Source organism: Lepisma saccharinum, chromosome 5 (assembly GCF_977018435.1).
Source record: "Lepisma saccharinum chromosome 5, izLepSacc3.1, whole genome shotgun sequence".
Taxonomy (NCBI): domain Eukaryota; kingdom Metazoa; phylum Arthropoda; class Insecta; order Zygentoma; family Lepismatidae; genus Lepisma; species Lepisma saccharinum.
This window is the reverse complement of record NC_139233.1, coordinates 16,326,048-16,346,010: the sequence shown is the minus strand read 5'-3', so window position 1 is coordinate 16,346,010 and position 19,963 is coordinate 16,326,048. Positions and strand designations below refer to the sequence as shown.

Sequence of the window (19,963 nt, the reverse complement as noted above, 5' to 3'; positions counted from 1 at the left end):
ATCGCTGGGTGGGAGCGGGCGAAAGGCCGCTGGAGTGTCGTACGGACCCCACCACTCCGTACGGTGGACGACACTAATGGACGAGGTCGGAATGTTTCCATCCCGATCACCAGGTCCACCTTTCCCAGACCTGACGCGGCTGCTTGCTTCCGAGCGCAACCCCAGCCGAACAACTCGAGTCCCTCCTCGGCCGCAGCCTTCCGCTCCGAAACCAAGCGTGGCCTCACACCACCGCAGCCGCACACTGCCGCGTGGGTGTGAGACCGGGCCGAGCAAGGCTGGACAGATAAACTGCGTGGGACAATCGTGTAATGAAGCTACGTGGGGGTATGCACGGCACGTCTGTTCAACTGCTGGGTTACCCCACATTGGTGTACACAAACACCACACGATCGTACGTAGTGCTCCCCGTCGGCTCGAGCAAGACGGACGAAGTACGTGTTGTGGGTGAATGGGGCAAGAATGAAGGACGCTACATGTGTTCCACGATGACAAGGCCCCAGAGTACATGGCCCCACCTGACGGCAGTGGTCAGGTAGTGAAGAGCACAGGCACGGGTGGCTCAGGAACGTCAGCTGATTGTACCACAGCGCCGTGCGGACGTGTGGGCTGATTGGAAGTGCAGCGTCAGGGAGCGTGTCAGTGAAAGAGCCGGTGCGGTGGTGGTGTGCTTGACGTACGACAATTGAGTACGTTGTTTCGAAGCCGTTGTGACCAGTGTGTGTGTGTGTGCCACCTGTGCACTGCAGTACAGTATTCCATAATTGGCACTATCCTCACCGTACCATGGAACGCTACACATTTGTAGAACTGAGGGACATGCATTTTGTCTACGGCCTTGCAGATGGCAATGGCCGAGCAGCTGCACGCCTTTATCGCGGACGGTATCCGGAGAGGCGACAACCCGACAGCAGGTTGTTTTCGAACGTGCACCGTACCCTTGGTGAATAGGGTGTGTTACGTGCAGGCCATCATGTCGGTCACCCAAGACATGTGCGCACCGCGGCGGTCGAGGAGGACGTACTTGCTCGCGTGGACGACACACCGTACACTAGCACCCGTAGCATTGCACGTGCAGTGGGAGTATCACAGTCGACAGTGTGGCGTGTCCTTCATGATGATCTGCTGTATCCCTATCATCCACAGCGAGTCCACGCGTTGCAGGCTGGGGGTTACCCACGACGTGTGGAATACTGTCAACGACTGTTGCAGTTTTGTACCGACGATCCCCGTTTTTTGCGTCATGTGCTTTTCAAGGACGAGGCAACATTCAGCCGTGAGGGCATCTTCAATTGCCGAAACAGCCATGTGTGGGATTATGAAAATCCACATGCAGCAGTCGAGGTGCACCATCAGACCCAGTTTGCAGTGAATATCTGGGCAGGTATCATCGATGAACAGATTATCGGTCCATACCTGCTGCCACCACGTATAAATGGCCGCCTCTATCGCACCTTTCTTGCATCAGTCCTTCCAGAGCTGCTAGAAGATGTACCCCTCAACGTGCGACATCGTATGTGGTTTCAATTGGATGGAGCGCCTGCACATTTTGATGGCACAGTGCGAACCCTTTTGCACCGTACCTACCCACAGCGCTGGATCGGCAGAGAGGGCCCCGTCCCCTGGCCCGCCCATTCGCCTGACCTCACACCAATGGATTTCTTCTTGTGGGGCCATGTGAAAACACTCGTCTACGAGACCCCGGTGCCTGACAAGGAAACATTGGTAGCGCGGATACTTGCAGCATCGGCCGAGGTGTGTACCATGCCAGGGATTTTTGATAGGGTTCGCCAGAATTTCCTGCGACGCTGCAATGATCTGCATTGAATGTGGTGGTCGTCAATTTGAGCAACTTTTGTAACAACGTCAGTCCGGGGTACGACTACGTACTACGTACTATTCCTATCTGTAAGAGCACCTTTGCGTGGCAATAAACCTCCTGTGCCCGTACTTGCTGTGTTTGTCCTGCTGGCGCACGACCTCTGTGTGACATCCCCTCGGTGCTGCTACGGGGAATCCCTCGTCCCGCATTTGTTGTCTCCTTGGCAGGTACCATTCCCCGTCCGGTCCTCTTTCTCTTTTGTTGAACCGTGCTTTGTTCTTGCTGCGGTGTCTCCCCACTGTGTTTGGGGACTCCCCACGCGCTGCATGTGTTTGTTTCCCGCTGTGCAATTGTTACTTCATGCTTCATTGCTTCTTTTCTCCCTACCGTTGTCGATCGCTACCCTTTCCCTTCACTTGTCTTGCGGGACAATCCTATTTCCTTTGTGGAACCCCATGCGCATGCGTTGCGCAGCTGCCGCCTAGTGTTTTACGGATGGGCGACTTTGGTGTTCCTTTTGACTTCGTTTGTTCCGCCTTTCTATCTTCACTGGTACTGGCTGTACAGAGGTGTGAAGTTCATTTTCACACGTTTTCGGCGTTGTCTAGCTCCTCACGGAGGCATCTCTCGGCAAAGTGGAAGGGGAACTTTCGTCTCTATTTCATGGGAGGTATCTGTGGTTTTCGTTTGTACTATACCTTTAGAATCACCCTGTATATTTCATAACATTACTTCGACATTTTGATTACAACAACAAGCAAGGAACGGTGGACACTGAACATACACACTTCCGGACGCGCACAGCCAACAAGAAAGCGTTATATACGTCTGGTTCTACAGCACTCTAGGGTTTGTAAATATGCCACCGGGGGTATGGAACCTGAGATCCCTTGATTACAAAGCAAGCACGCGGACCGCTACTGCATCGTGGGAGGTGGATTCAAGGCACTACTTCCGTGGCGTGGTTATCACAGCTCGCTACGACGCCAGGAGTCCCGGGTTCGAATACCTTAATAAGTGTGTGAGTGTCCCTTCATCAATTTCATCATATCACTCCACCCTCATCGTCGCGATTAGCCAAAAGTGGCGGAAAAGCAATCAAGGCAACTTCGAGTAGGCCACCGTGAGAGACGCCTACCCGTTGTCCAGGTGTGTTGACTGCTCCACTCACGATGTCGCTTACGGACGTTCTGGGTTCGAATCCCGATCTAGCTAGGAGTGTTCCTTTTCGTGTGTTCCCTCGTTAGTTTCGTCTTGCTGATGCTAAGGTGAAAATAATATCGTGGAATCGCCCAAGCAAGGAAGCTAGGCTTCGTTGCATTTATATTTAGAACATTCACTTTTTATTGCAATTCCAAATTTCTAATGATTTCAGTGCTACATTCTAACAATTTTTTATTTGTTGCAATAATATAAATATATGATGACTTATGTACCAGAAACTTAAGTAAAATACATGCAAGTCTTCATACATATATTATAACAATTAATGATCATTAATTAATTTGTTTGCAAGAAAATTTCCAGCAGAAAGTAACTACAAGTAACTTAGTTAGTTTTCAAGTAGAGAGAGAGAGAGAGAGAGAGAGAGAGAGAGAGAGAGAGAGAGAGAAGTAATTATAGTTGAGTTGTTTTAAGTCCACTTTATGCACAGTAAAGCTAATCGCGACTGGAACTACAGTTTAAAGTGGGATCGGAACCACTCCACCGGGTATCGAACTCGGGACCCCTTCAACTGCGCCATTAAGGAGGCACTAGAAGTAATTATAACTAAGCTACTTTTTAAAGTAAGTAATCGTTACTTTTATAAATGTCACTTTCCAAACACTGTTTTACAAATATATATATATTTGTAAAACAGTGTTTGGAAAGTGACATTTATATATATATATATATATATATATATATATATAGCGTCGAATAACATGGCTACCTGGGGGAAACCCTAGGGGGTAAAGGCGGTCAGGGGCGTGATGCTGATCACATCACCCCCACTCACGACCGGATCAAGAAAGTGTGGGGCGTTACCCCCACACCCCCTATACGCCTTCATGGCGTGGTGCTATGACAGGGGAACACTTTACCTTTTTTTACCTTTATATATATATATACATACACACACACACACACACATATATACATACAGAGAGAGGGGAGTGCGGAGGGGAAGGGGGGTTTCCTGATAGAGAGCTAGTACACGGATGCTAATTCTCAAATACAAATCCACGTCTTTACTTCAAAGGAAATACCAATGAACCAGGGGCCTACGGAAGACTTTTGGCATCGTAAATTTGCACGGTAAGTCCCAAGTGTTGCTTACTTGCATCCGGCTCCTCGATTTTATCCCCCATAAACCTCCGCGTTTCATATTCATCCTTTCTCTCCCGAAGAGAACGCCATATGGCTTGCGTAAGTCAGGACCCGCGAAGACATGATGGCAAAATTCTGCAACAAAATTTTCTTTTATGGGCAATATAAAGGCTCATTTCTTTGGGTTGTGATTCTTAATATTTTTCCTTCTATTTTTCAGTATGATTCCAAATGCGCAGAGGTTATATGTGAGGTAGTTTAGACTTAAAATATTATTTCATCTGTACAGAGAACTGAATTGAAAACGCGTGGGGACGAGAATCATAAACAATGGCTTATGTAGAAAGGAGAGTATAGCTTTGTATCCCTATTGCTTCGGGTGTTAATCGCGACGATGAGAATGAATCTCGAACTGGTAAAATGTTGGACACACACAGTCATACAACCATGCCTTAACCAGGGATCGAGCCTTGGACTTTTGGCTTCGAAAAGAGTAACCTGACGTCATGGAAAGAATAAAATATCGACAAACATATTTACATTTATTTCAGACATGATTGTTGGATTTCATTGAATATCTGAACTTGCTATTTTAATAATATTTTTGTTTGTTTTGTTTTAAGTGCACTTTTACGCACAGATAATAATAATAATAATAAATTTTATAATAAATTTTCTTTATTCAGCGGGCGAGGTTCAGCCAAGGGCTGCTCTGCCACCTAACCCTTGTGAATATGATAATACATATGAGATGATATAAACTTATGAAGCAGTAAGTAAAACGTAAAAAAAAAAACGGAAATACTAAGTGCAAGTAAAAGTACTAAGGAGCACTCACATTTTGTTGTCTATTTTTATGCAGGTTATTCTATTATATCGGTAGTTAGACTTGGCCCCCTGGAAGGATTGCTGAATTGTTAAAACTCAATACGTGTACTCAGTGCCTTGCCCAAGATTTTCGAAAGGGGGAGGAGGTTACGTATTTTTTTTTAGTAGTCAGTCTTCATTTTGCCACCTTTTCCTGATTTTGACGTTCTTTTTTTTTAAGAATGCTGGACCAAAGAGGGGGTTATGACTCCCACCAACCCCCCTTTGGGCACGCCATTGCATGTACGTTATAGTCTCGGCTGAACTTCACTTCCAGTAACTGCGACAAAGTTTAAATCAGCCGAGAAAAAGTAACGAGCCTTTTTGATTGGCATTTGTCTGGAGATGAGGCGTTGCGTAATCCTGTCGTGACCCGAGACGCTTAAACGGAGATCATTCCTGGCCATAAACAGGTTTCCTCGCTCCTCAAAGAGGCAACTCGTTTGATAAAGCTCTCTATTAATGGCCTGTAAACTACCAAATGATCGACTGTCACTGAGAAGCTAAAGATGGCAGCACGTACGAGAGATTTAGTGCCTGATAGATCTTCTTTCTTCGCATTTTAGGTAAACTGGAACTTAATCTTTGCAAAGGGTAATTCGTCTGGAACTTTCAGTAAACAACTATGTCCCTTATATACTGTGCAATGATGGCTAACATAGGAGAAACTAGATTTTTTCCTGGAAAGAGCATAGAATGTGCTGTATGCATGTAAGATATAACATTGCAAATATAATGTGCAGATTTTTCTAGATATTAAAAACAGCCAGATATACACAAACACATAAACTGGACCCGAAAATAATTGTAAAACAATTTCTTTAAACGACATCTTGTAGCAAATGTTCTGGAGAAAAAACTGGTGAAAAATCTACCTCTCTATCAGCTATGTCCAATAAGACCGCCATGCTTGCCTTGTAACATGATCTAACATTCGGCTTATATTATGTCACCAATAAGTTAACAACGAAAGTATTATGTGATCAGAATCATTACTATAAGATGAATATTACATTTCGGGCGCTAATTTCTTTTCTGTATGCATGGGCTCCGGGTTCGAGTCCCGACTTGGGCATGGGTGTCGTATCATATCATCACTCATCGCAATCACAAAGTGGCAGAAAAGCGAAGTAAAATAAACCAAATCAATCAATCAGAATCTTTCTGTATGCATCGTTTTTTTAAGAATCATATCTTAATATTTTATTTATACTTTTTTGATTTTCAACTTTAGAAAAATCTTCAGCCTAGCTTTAAAATTAGATACATTCCACGAACTTGACAAGGGTGTTGCCACTGGTTGAGTGGGGGCGATATTAGGCACTAATCTGTCTTCTTTCCTGCTCCACCAAATTGCCTACACACTAATATGTCCAGGACCAGATCGCTAAGGATGTTTTAGATCAATGATACTTTGATCCCGGTCAGATTTTATTCTCACAACATGCTTTTTTAGTTAAGCTTAGAACCGCGACATCCCGTGAGCATAATAATACCGAATATTCCTTTAATTTCTCTGCCTGAGTTTTGAGAGCAAAACCAGGTACCAAGAAAATAAACGTTTGCTTCTACTTCTTGTTTAAATACGCCCACAAAGAGGACACACACTCACTCTCTTTCTCTCTCTCTCTCTTCTCTCCCTCTCTCTCGCCCAGGGCGACGCCAGGGGGCGCGAAGGGGTGCTCACTCACCTCTTAATTTTCTTCCGCACCACCTTCAGCGCTCCCTACGATCAACTGAAAACACTAACCCTTAGAGTCTCATATTATGTCATGTCGTCATATCGAGCATCGAATGTTAGGTACTGAAGTAAGACCATTATTATTTTAGGCAAGAAGCACTGAAAGAGGTACCGATATACTTTTCTGTACTGGCGGCAGCCTCTATAAAGATCAGCGGCCGTTTTTTTTTCTTTCGTCAGCATTGTTGTTATGAATTTTTTTCTTCCTTTGTTTCTTCAAGTGGTCTGTTTGTGGTTTTCGATAATTACTTACAGATTAATGTGAGTTATACTGGGTGCTCGGAAATTCCCCTTACAAACTCCTAGGGCTAGTAGAGGGGACTGAGTAGACAATATTTGGAATAGGAACCCGTATCCGGAGACGTACCGTTTCTGTGCTACAACCATGACAATGTGTCGGATGTGCCTGTGTTGGTATGCAACCGGGTAGGCAGTACATGACGCCAGAAGATCACCTGATGACCTAAAGTGTAATCATTTATTACAACCATGTCCAATGAGGTGTTACGTAAGGTACAGAAGTGAATGACGTGTGACTCAGTCCATAATACAAACAAATTTATTTGGTAACAATGCCAAGGGAACAAAAAATAAACTTACTATTCATTGATCAACACCCGTGTCGAAAGTGGAACGCAACAATTTGTAGACGTCACGTGCCATCAGGTGATCTTCTGACGTCATGTACTGCCTACCCGGTTGCATACCAACACAGGCACATCCGACATATTGTCATGGTTGTAGCATGGGTTTCTATTCCAAATATTGTCTACTCAGTCCCCTCTACTTACCCTAGGAGTTTGTAAGGGGAATTTCCGAGTACCCTGTATATTTCTTTCATTCTTTTGCATTGTTGATAAACAGTTTATTTTCCGCTTATTTGTTCTTCCTCACACTGGAGAAAAATTTTCAGTTGCTTTCAAGGTATCACCAAGTCACTGACCAAGTCGTGGTCGGGAAATTATTTGAAGGGCTCTCGGGTGTAAAACATGGTAAGTGACATTTTGGTATTTTTGAGTTACAAAGTAAAATGTACCATCCTTCAATTTTTGAGTGAAATTGCCATGTCATAGAATTTGCATTGGACTCGGTGAAGCCTTGTGAAATTGGTAAACACAACACTAAAACATTTTATCTACAGTATAGCTTCTAATAACCTTTTCAAAATGTCACTTACCATGTTTTACACCCTATCCCTTAATTTAACGCGAGTTGTAACGTGAAGGGTAGTTTTCTTGTTAATACTTTCTGTGTATTTTTTCAAAAGCCATTAGAAAGAGGCTTAATGTTCACGAAGAAATTTTACAGTTCGTTATTGGGAATAGCGCGGCAGAAGTGATTTTAACGAAGAAGTTGCTGTGCACTTCGCGTTTTGTCCTGAAGTGGCAGACGGAATGTACACTGTACTATGTATTTGGTACCTCCATTGGTTATATTGAAAAGGTTAAAAAATTGTTTTTAAAGACTAGGATAATTTCATGTTATATTTCACTACATAGTTCAATAAGGCAGCAACGTGTACGTATCTGAATGTTTACACTGTACAACCACTTTCTCAGAGTATAAGACAATACATATCATCATGTAAGTCTAGGGGGAAGGCAAGGGGCAACACAGCCTACCCGGAAAATGAATGTCAATCTAAAGTTATTATATTTCACACACTCAATTTCATTTCAGTCAGTAATTTTTGTTGATCACTGGCGGCGATTAGGGGTGCAGTTGCCCCCGCTTTTTGCTATTTTTGCCCCCGCACTATGCTAAACTGTCCTTGCCCTCCTCCCCGTTTTGTCACCTTGCTCCCCAGTTTTGAAAGGTTGCATGCGTGTTTCGTGGTTTTCCTTATTTTCAGCATCGCACCCCCTAAATTTCATTCAGCACCCCCTCAGCACCCCTTGATGATTAATCCTGGCGCCGCCGCTGCTCTCTCTCTCTCTCTCTCTCTCCCCTCTCTAGAAACCAAATTCGAACATGACTATTTCTTGCGTTTAAACGTCACGTGGTTCTGCCCTCTTGGGAAAAAATTGACTCACTTGCCTCTCTGAAAGTTGAGACTTAAAGCATGTAGAAAGGGTAGGCTATATTATGGTGATTAAAATGCACTGGTGAGAAATCAAACCTTAACGATGATTGCCAACTATTTTACTCCTTCAGTTTAATTGGAGTTCTTGTAGTCCTACCTACATGAGTTTACAAATCTTTCCAAAATCCAAGCCTTGATGAAGAACATCCAATTTTGAATTACGTAATGTATGGCACTGTTCGCGTACTGTACGAGGGTCACTATTTATATTTTGAGCCTAACAATGAAAAAACAGGAATTTGGCATTGAAAACTGCTTTATTGGTTTTCGAAGTATTCTCCTTTATGGTCAATACACTTTTGCATTCGTTCGAACCATTTGTCAAAGCAGTTTTTCCAATCTTCTTGAGACACCTCCATAATATGGTTTTTGAACGCATCAACGGCATCTTCCGCCGACGAAAATCGTTGTCCACGCAATTTTATTCTTGACATTCGGGAACAAGAAGAAGTCATTGGGTGCCAAATCAGGACTGTACGGTGGATGACCCATCAATTCGATTTTTTGACTGTTCATAAAGTCGGTTGTTAGACGAGATGTGTGACAGCTGGCATTGTCTTGATGAAGAATGATCCGACGGCGTTTGTTTGTTTTCCGTATTTAACCGAAGACCTCTGGCAAACAAATTGTTATGTACCATTCAGAGTTGACCGTTTTACGTTCCTCTAAAGGCACAGTTGCCACATGAGCAGTTTTCCCGAAAAAACAGACGACCATTTGTTTCGATGTGCTTCGAGCGCGAACAACTTTTGTTGGATTGGGTTCATCTTGAAACACCCATACAGTCGACTGCTGTTTACGTTCCGGCTCATATGCATATATCCATGATTCGTCACCTGTTACAATCTTATATACGTCTTTTGAAGCACCACGATTGTATTTATTGAGCATTTGTTTGCACCATCTGACGCGAGCGTCTTTTTGAGTTTTTGTCAAATTGTGTGGGATCCAACGAGAACATACCTTTCTCACAGCTAAATGATCATGTAATATTTTATATATGCTGGTGGAACTAATGCCTATGGTTGCCTCAATCTCACAGTATGTCACATGACGATCTTGCAGTACTAGGTTTTGCACAGCATCAATGTTTTCTTGAACAACAACTGATTTTGGACGACCTTCGCGAATCTCGTCGGTGAGCGAATGGCGGCCACGATTAAATTCGTTATACCAGCGTTTCACAGTTGCAAAGGATGGGGCTTCATCGCCAAATGTGGAAGTAAGTTGATCGATGCACTCTTGTCTTGATAATCCACGTCGAAAATCGTAAAAAATCATCGCACGAAAATGTTCACGAGTTAATTCCATTTTATTGTTGTCGCGCAATCTCCAAGGCAACATAAACAACACAAATGAAGCTATTGACAAAACATTTGAAGTACGTTATGGTCAATAATGCCAGACGATTCCGTGCAAACGTCAAATCGCGCCTAACTTCAATCAGTGTTGCCAAGGCTCAAAATATAAATAGTGACCCTCGTAACAATGGGCGTGTTCGAGGGATGAGTTCTCAACACTAATTTTGCCAAAATGAGTTCAAGGTTCTCATCAGGTCAGGATGGAGGCATAGACTCGGTTTGCAAGGGCCAAAGGTCGCGCATTAGAGCAAAATGATACTTTCTTAATGCGATTCGAGCGAGTAATTTTGCTTATTTTTATTTCGGTTTCACTAGTTTGTACTTTCGCTACCAGCGATTTGAACAGCTCTTCTTTCACTAGTAATGTGTGTAATGTTATAGAAAGAGTTAATCAAGTAAATTTATTGAACTTGTATATTTAGTAGACTTTTAAATTGTAAAGGGTGTCTCAAAAAAATGTATTTTGAAACTGAGGTATAGAGAAGAGAATAAATAATTGCAAGATATTTAATCATGGAAATGAATAGTGCAGAGGGTGCCTGCAATTACACGAATCCGGGCGATTTCCTCGCAGATCCTTTCGACTCAACCTGCTACAACTGAAAAATCGCCCAGATTCCTGTGAACATGTTACGTCGTCGAGCTATGCAGGATGTATCTCGATGACTGCAGGAATGGTTGCTTAGAAAATGTCGTCATCTGCTGGACGCCATCAAGCCATAACCCTACCCATTTCTTCAGTGTCATGTAATTATATAATGGCACCCTCTGCACAATTCATTTACAAGATTAAAATCTCTTCCAACTATTTATTCTCTTCTATATTCCTCTGTTTCAAAATGTCCAGTCTTTTTGGGCCACCCTCTATAACTACCATCATTATCCACGTAATGCTACTGTGTGAAATAAGTATTATTTTTAATTACAGATCGATTATAATGTTATTTGTGTGTGTGTGTGGGTGGGTGTGTATGTACATGTACATGTAAATGTATGTAATGAATTTATTTCTTGTCCTTGTCTTCCCATGTTTTAACAAGCTGTGTATTGTGTTGTGCCTGGATTTGCATATTTCCTCAAAGGAGCCTTTCTTCAGTGTACACGAAATCGACCTCAATTCTTGATCGAATAATGAAGTTGTAGTCAATAGCCAATTGACGTTGGGGTTTGACGATTTCCACAACATACCAGCCTATTATACTATTTCCTTATTACAGTCCCTGTGGAGGATAAAAGAGGATATCAACCACGCCTATTCTCCATCCTCTGTAAGAATGAAGTTAATGTAAACAAAACCACGTGACTTCTGATAAAATAGTTCATTTGTGTGATAGTTGTGGTGTTAATTTGTCCATAAATATAGTGGTCGTGCCAGTAGCCTACAATTCATAATAAGTTATAAGGTCTCACAACTTCAATGTTGAGTGGTATAACTGCATAATATGCATAGTATGCACTATATTCCTACCCGCAAGAATCCTGCGCAAGTAAGATTGGAATAACCAATAGGATTCTCACAAGCCACGTGCATTTGTTTACATTAATTTCACTTTTACAGCAGACAGAGAATAGTAAGATACCCGAACATACTTCACAGCCGCCACAATTCCAACATGAACTATATTATTGAAGTCTGATTTAAATATTGTGATAGAGCCAGGGATGTGCCGTAGACTATCAGTTTACGTCTACATGCGTTGTCTACACGTAATCTACGCGTAGATTACATTGGGTTGTAGTTTATATAGAGTACGTAGACAATCTAAAGTGCATTAAAATTAATTTTCAAGGGTTTCATGAAATGAAAGTAACATTTTCAACTATATTGGTTCCTAACGAAATGAAAATAATCCTATTTACAACAAATTGCTCTTCTCTTCTATTATCAACTATGGAAGAAGATAAATAGTATGCAAAAAACAACAACAGATGGCAGTCGTGAGGCAAGAGTGGTCTTCTCCCCATAAAGCACTAGAATATTTCCTATATTAGGTTTCTTCCTAGGTGAGAAATTGTTCGAATTTGAAAGAAAGAGTATGAAAAGTTCTCCACACACATCAGCAACTGATACGCAGTATAATTTTCTTTTAATTCCACGGCGCTCTTTGCTAAGTTATCACCTTTCGCCATGTTATTTACATAGATTACGTAATCTACGTGTATAACATAGTCTACGTGTAGAATGTAGACTATCGTTGTTTACGCGTAGACGCACATCACTAGATAGAGCATACTGTTTGTATGGAAGCAACGTACGTATAATTAATTTTTTGAGTTTTCCTTTTAGCTTTCTATAATTTGGCTCGTGTTTAAAATTACTCAAATTCGGCCTTACAATTCGTCCACCGCTCTTTTCCGCATCTTCTTTGTGGCACTCTGCGACTTCATGGCAGTGGGGACACTGAAGAGGGGACAGGGTGGGCTACAGCCTTCAGAAAATTGGCCCCCTGCCTTTCAATTTTTAGAAAAATCTATATCATTGTACAATGTCCTGTATTAATTTAAGTACGTACTGAGAATTTTTTGCACTCACCCTATTTTTTTTTCTGGCGTCGTTACTGTTCATTCACTGGCTGGTGAAACCATCTCTTTCCTCAGGACCACTCTTCGATTACGTCTAACAAGATGTCCTTCTCGCCAAATGTTTAAGATTATTTCATATTGATGACATAACATGATGCTCTCTGTTTTACTTTTCAGCATCTTAGAATTCCACTACGAGATTTGTTAATTTAATTTTAGAAACTTTCTCCGTGTAAAAAACTCAAAGAAAGCTGAAATCGACTCCCACATACGGTAAATTCTTTTCACATATAGCTATGAAGTCCAATGAAAATCATACTTAAAGAATATAGCTCTCCTTTGATCGGTGGTCGAAGTGGAAATTCATAACTGGGAAGATGATGGTTGAGTTTAGATACTCGCAAAGAACACCTATGCTAGGCCGGGATTCGAAGCGTTCTGTGCTAACCATTCCACCACGGAGGTAACTATTAACAGAGACAATGTGGTAGGTGGGGTTGCTTATGCAAATTACAACTGGAGGATGCTTTATGAAAATGTCCTAAACTGGAAGAATATCATCCCTTACGTTCGCCCACAACCCCACTATGTGAAGGATATTCTATTGCTATAGGCTATCTCCCTGTCCTGCACATTTTAAATATATAATCGTTTAAAAATAGACGATATGTATGTAGAAGATAGTGTTAGAGCGGGTGCGGGAGGCAGAAACGAATTATTTTAAAAGGACAAAAATATAGCCATTACATAGCAGCTTCATTTATAATAATTTATTTACATCATATTATTCATTAATGTATGCAGTCGGCACTAGCTTACGCAGGATTTTATTCTGAGAAGCTGGAATTATAAAGCTATATTACATAGCTGGATTCTAAAGGGCAGACGGGATACACGATAAAGTATATTTTTAACCTTTGTTTTGAAAGTCGCTCGGAGACAAAAATGGTAATCGGGAGTCATTTTAAAGGGTGAACGGATTTGCTACATTGGTTTTTCAGAGTTTTTTACTCCTTTTGTTTGAAGATCTTGATTTTCTCAAAATTTTTGCCCCAGAGCTACCGCTCAGCGTGCCCCAGTGGCAACTACTGCTCATTCTATCAGTAGCTCTTACAGTTGAAGTGCTTTAAATATCAGCCAGTGCAACTATTTTATTCTGTGCCCCCAAAAACTTACTGTAATCTAACAGAATGGCACGCTATGGACAACTTAGAATTTTTACACAAATATTTATACAATAATACTTCCACATAAAAAAAAATCATTGGAATATATTCGGATTCCTTCTGGTGTACACTGAAGAAGTGCTCTCTGCAGAGGCAGAACCCAACCTACCCGTTTCTGTGTAGCCTTTCGTTTCTTTCCAGACTCAGGAGTGCTCGGGGGTTGGTGGTTCGCCGGTGGTCCTTCGTCACCAGACAGCAATTTCCTCCGAGTACACAACGCGTTCCCCACCCGACGGCTCTCGGACAATACTTTAATGATGCCACCCAAGATCCGAATAGCGCCATCTTGTGCGTCGTCTCCCGGAGGAACACCAGGAGGAGGGTTGCCGATCAGACGCCACTCCAGCATTGGACCCCAGGAGAGACGAGGGTCCACGATCAACCTTTCTCCTCCCACCGTAAGCATTGTTGCCTCTACTTTCTATTTGTGCATTTTTTATGTTTGATAAATATGATGTGAACTTGTCATTTCAGCCAAACTCCGCTCTGCATTGCTGGAGTGGATTCAATTCAAATGCACAGTTCTTCGATTGTTCTTATAATATTTAATTTAGTTTTTTTTTGTTTGTTTTTTCTAATATACGAGGTGCATTCAAAAAGTTCCCAGTTAAAACTTGGGACAGGATCGCCATTGGGGGTACGTGACGCATTCAACCACCCAGTGGTGCTTCTGATTTATGTCTAGGAACCTAAATTTGAATCATGGTTGTAAAAGGCTAGAACGGAACAAAGAAAAAGGAGTTTATTTATAATACAAATAACCCAAAATAAAATATTAAACATTGGGATAGCACAATATTATCTCCATTACTCAAACACTCATTCTGCCAAATTACCTAAATAATCACCTGTATCTTGAAATGTGTACTTACGCCCCCCCCCCCGAAATCAGGTTTTTTAAAATGTAAATGTTAAGAGTGTATTTGTTAACCTTGCGGTTCCTGAGGAACAAAAAAATTAAGAGTAAGTGTTATATGATTTCTCAAACATAACAGTTATTTAGTAAAATACTCGTGGACACTTATTTTTAAGCGATGGAAAATTTTCGATTCTGCACCTCCTACCCAAACTTATGCCCATAATTGAAACTGTGCACTTGTACACCCACATATATAATTCTGCATTTAGGTTGGGGCCACTAACCATATACATGTCCCTGTATGCAAACTCCCACCTCCGTCCGCCAAGAAAAATCTTGGTCTGGCTATGTTCTTAGTGAAGTTACTGAGAGTGGCTGTGGACATTTTTATTGCAGTTTTTGAGTTTGAGGCCCTGAGGTCTTCAAAACTTTGTGTGGGAAATGGGAGCTCTTTATGACTTATGGCCAAGTAAGAAAATGTGAAGTACAGAACAAATCCAAATGAAATTGGGAAAGAATCTCTTTAACAGTAAGAGAGGAAGACAAAATGGTAGTGCAAATAATATACTTCAAAGTGTTCAGTAAAAGAATCCTGAATATATTACTTTCTGATATATTAATTTCTTAAATTTTGAGTTGGCATTGTTCATGACTATTGTTCATCCTATGGACAGTTAAAACTTAATATAAGCTTAATGAAATAGTAGTTATGTATCTAGTACCAACATATGCAATTAGGAATAGAAAGAGAAAGACAAAACATGCCAATCATCTTTGAACTGGGTGGAACTTAATAAAAGTAGAAAGATATTCATAGAGAGGAAATTAATCAAGGTAATCTTTTTTTTCATTTATGAGAAAGGCACAGCATTACTAAATTGTAGATATTGGCCATAATTGCCAAAGAATGAAGAACAACGATTCTTTCTATTTCATTCAATGTCTTGAAGTAGTAGATTAAGATTGAGACAAATCTGTGAACCATCAGTATCCATCATATTTTTTTAAAAAATTCTGAAATATAAATTTCATTTTTCTCATATTTTTTTCCTATATAACTTGTTGCTATGGGATCCATAATTGAAATTATGGACAAAAAAGATGTCACTGAATAAGTGTTGTTCCCATCTAAAACTGTAGAGTTTAGTTATAGGGTTCAAAAGTTAAATGAAATATGAATGTAAAACAAAATAAAATGCAAATATCTAACACACTGAGTTCGTAGCAATATTCTTTAACAAATTAATTTTCCCACTGAGAAACAATTGTGAATAAAACACCATGCAGAAACTCCTGAATTATATAGATTTGTTGATAGATGCATAGGTATTCTTCATGTATGATTTAAGCATTTGAACACTTCTACTTCCAGTTAAAATGTAACTAAACAGGAAGATAAGCACAATCTTTATATATTCAGACTACTCTCCAGAATGCATGGTTTTACACATGTAATGTAACATATTCAGCTTGTGCTGAATTTCCTTAAGTCAATAAAACCAATGAACTCACAATAGTCATGTGCAATTCACTTAAAATATGGGAATATTCAGAGGGAAGTAAATCTTAATTGTCTCTATTCATCACAGCATATGTTTGGGAAGTTATCAATAAGGAGAAGTTGGTGAACTGTGCATGCCTAAGGATAATTACTAATAAGTGAGCATGTAATAAAGATAAAATAATTGTAGAGGCAATTTTACAAACTTCACCTGGTTCAATTTGAATCAGTCAATAGTTCATCTTTAAATAGTTTCATTCATATTGAAAAGGTTGCAGGGCAACCCTATAGCAGGTAAATTGTGAACTTGTGGAAAAAATAATAATCACACAATTACTAATTTCCAAAAATAATATAACTCATGGTGCAACAGCCCATGAAGGCCAGGGCCTTCCTACTGACTGCCATCCTCAGACCCAGCCACATGCCTCAGCAGAGGTGGGCAATCATCCAACCAGTTATGGGGTGATGTGTAGTCAGCACGACGAACCCCCATTTGTTGTTGTAGGTTTTCCATGAACTGGTTACGATACTCATTCATAGCTCCGGAGTGGCCATCGGTCCCATACACTGGTTCAAAATCTAAAGAGAAACGTTATTATGCTCCCCCCTTCCCTGGAGACTCGAACCAGCGGCATCCTGCAGCTAGAGCCCAAAGCCTGACACCTTAGACTGTACGGCCACAGTGCGGAAATACAAAAGACAAATATAGACTTCTGGTGAATCACTTCCAGAGCATTCTTTGTTCATTGCATTCATCACATGTGCCGGCATATTCACTGTCATTGAATTCCGAAAAATGTCTGGAAACCAAAAACTCCTACGTTGGACACTACACTAGATAGAAATAAACCTGGCTTCTCTACTAAAAAAAAAAAAAAAATTGTGTTTGTAACTTAATCATTCTATTACCCTTATTTCACAAAATATATTATTTATTACCTTCTGTTTCAAAACAGAAAAATATACCTCCACAAAATATCTTGTATGCTTAGAATCTGAAACTTGTTTAAGAACTGTGCTTGAAATTAAGTATCTTCTTCCCTTCAAGTTTCCTTCAGTATCACTTTACTAATTGGGTTTTGTCTTGTGTCAGGTAAAGAACTTCATCTTTTCTTGTTGTTTCATAGGGTAATATTACTTCAGCAGCCTTGAAAAAATAGGGAAGAAAAAGAATCCACAAATACTGAAAAGTTCATCCATGAACTACAAAACTCCTTAATGAGCATTTCTTAAAACATTCTCCAGGCAAGTAGCTTTTGTGAACTCCTTAAAGAGAGGACACAACTACAATTCTTGTTTAGCAGTTTACATGGACGTCTGCAGGATTTTTCCAGGGAGGGGCAAGGAAAGTAATTTTTTTGCACGGGGAAAAGGAGGCATATTTTTCCCCATAATAGTGATACTCCCTCATAAAACACTGCTTCAGTCTAAAATTATCATGTTCCTTAAACACCCTTATAATAATTGACATATATTACTGTGGCTGAAGTGAAAGTATGTGTGAAATATATAATTTTTAGGTGGACCTTCATTTTCCAGGGGGTCTTGCCCCCCCCCCCCCTTCCGGACGTCCATGGCAGTTTATACAGTGCCTTTCTCATTCGAGTTGCCCGCAGAACAGCGGTTAGCCTGGCGGAAAGTAAGATCGCGTCTACGGTCAAACTGTATGCAATATCTGCATAACTGTGGCTGCTAGCTATGTAATGAAAGAAGTTCGTAATATTGACAGTTACAATTAAAATGATGCTGGAAATGATGTCCACCTTCATCCACACATTTACGGCATTTTTGAAGGAAATTTTCACTAACACGTGTCAGTTCCTCTTCCAAAATTGCTTCATTTTCCCTCCTGATATTTTCTTTCAATTCTTCTAATGTATGGTTTCAGTTTTGAAAGCTTGGTAGCTTGCCACGCAGATGTCATAAAAATGTCTGTTTCTTGTGCAAGGTGCCAGAGAGATTTTTGATCATACTTCAACATTTCGCCTCATTAAGCACACACCGTTTTACCCTTTGCTTCTTATCAAGAACAGAACCTGATTATCTCAATTTCTTCACAAGAATACGAACACTGTCTCTGTGTGAAACAGGAACATCTGGGAATTTTACTGCGAAACATATTTTTTAACTTCCCTACAACAATTTGTAATGAGGTAAGAGTCGTACATAAAAATGCTTTGTTTCAAATTGTTAGACTGCAGGAGAGCACCAGTGATTTGTAAACTAAAACAAAACAATCTAAAACACTAGTTAACACCTTAACACTTCACAAACACATGCAAACTTGACATCAGCTACCTGGATACTGAAGCACTGATGCATCCAGTGCCAAGGTCAGCATACAGCTGTGAGTCTAAATAACCACAGATGTCCTCCCACTGCCCAGCATGTTAGCCGCCGATTCATGGACGACTCGATAAAGAAAGGCACTGTATATATATATATATATATATATATATAATGGATAAAAGCAAGGAGGGCCAAAAGGGCTAAGTAAAAATCAAAGAAGGTAAAAGGAAACACTCACCGGACAGTAGAAAAATTCAAAATTTTCGCTAACTTCGTAGCATCATCGGTGTGAGGAGAAAGAGATGGACCCTTCTTTGATTTTATATATATATTTTATTCTTCTAATTCTTCTAATGTATATATATATATATATATATATATATATATATATATATACAAGAATAGAATGAGATAAAGAGCCAGACTGGGGGGATAAACAAAAATATGTAAAGTAGGAGATAGTAATCACTTACCACACAGAAAAGAAAGGTTTATATTTCACAGACTGGACGCATGTTAACCGTATGGCGAACAGAAGTTAGTATTTGACCTGCAGGGTTGCCAGGTCTAGATTAAAGATATAGTGGTACGAAAAATGTGGTTCTCTTGCCAGGCTTGTAGAAAAATGTGATTGGTTGGGTTTGGTGCAGGTCGAATACTCACTTCTGTTTGTCATCTTTTTCTCTACCACTGTGCAGGTATTTTGAGAAATAAATATTCTTGTTAGTGTCAGCATCAAAAATTGGTTACAAACAATTAGAGGACATTATTTAATATATGTTCTTGATAACTTCATTATGAAATAAATTTCGATAATTTTATATGTCCTAGAAATAGGTCTTCCTTTACTTGCCTTTACTTTTCTTCTTTCTGTGCCTTCTTCTTCTTGCTGTATTCTCTTGTTCACTTTACTATTATTTTTCCTCTTAAGTCCAACATCATTTTCCTCTCCTGTTTCTCAATTTTCACTTCAAACCTCCTCCTCTTCTTCTATCTTTCACTATTATTCTCTTTATTTTCCTGTTCTGCCTCAGTTAGTTTACATTTGGTATATTCTACTTTACACAAACAAAATAATTTCCTGCTTTTTTCTGTAATATAATTACTTGAAGTGTTCGTGCAATAAGTTTCTTCTTTCTGCATTCAGAATTTCAAAATTTAACTTGTTTACCTTTAGTGTAATAGAGTAGAGTTGATATTCTGTTCTAATGCTTCAAGTACCATGATGGAACCAGATTAATCTTCACTAAACATTCATTGTTTTATATCTTCCTTCATTTCTCTACATAGATGCATTTGCTATTTGCTATTTAGAGTCACTTTGCTCCTACTTTTGGCTAACCATGACTATGAGAATGATGATAGGATGAAATTGAGG

At 40.2% G+C, this 19,963-nt stretch overlaps 1 protein-coding gene across 1 annotated transcript in view; it reads left to right on the top strand.

Annotated features, from left to right (window-relative positions):
• Positions 1-19,963, top strand: part of bma (SCY1-like protein bma) — a 554,791-nt gene that overhangs the window by 504,790 nt on the left and 30,038 nt on the right. Inside the window, exon 13 of the mRNA XM_083123076.1 lies at positions 14,075-14,331. Within this exon, the coding sequence (XP_082979202.1) occupies positions 14,075-14,331 (257 nt within the window). The remainder of the gene's footprint in view (positions 1-14,074; positions 14,332-19,963) is intronic.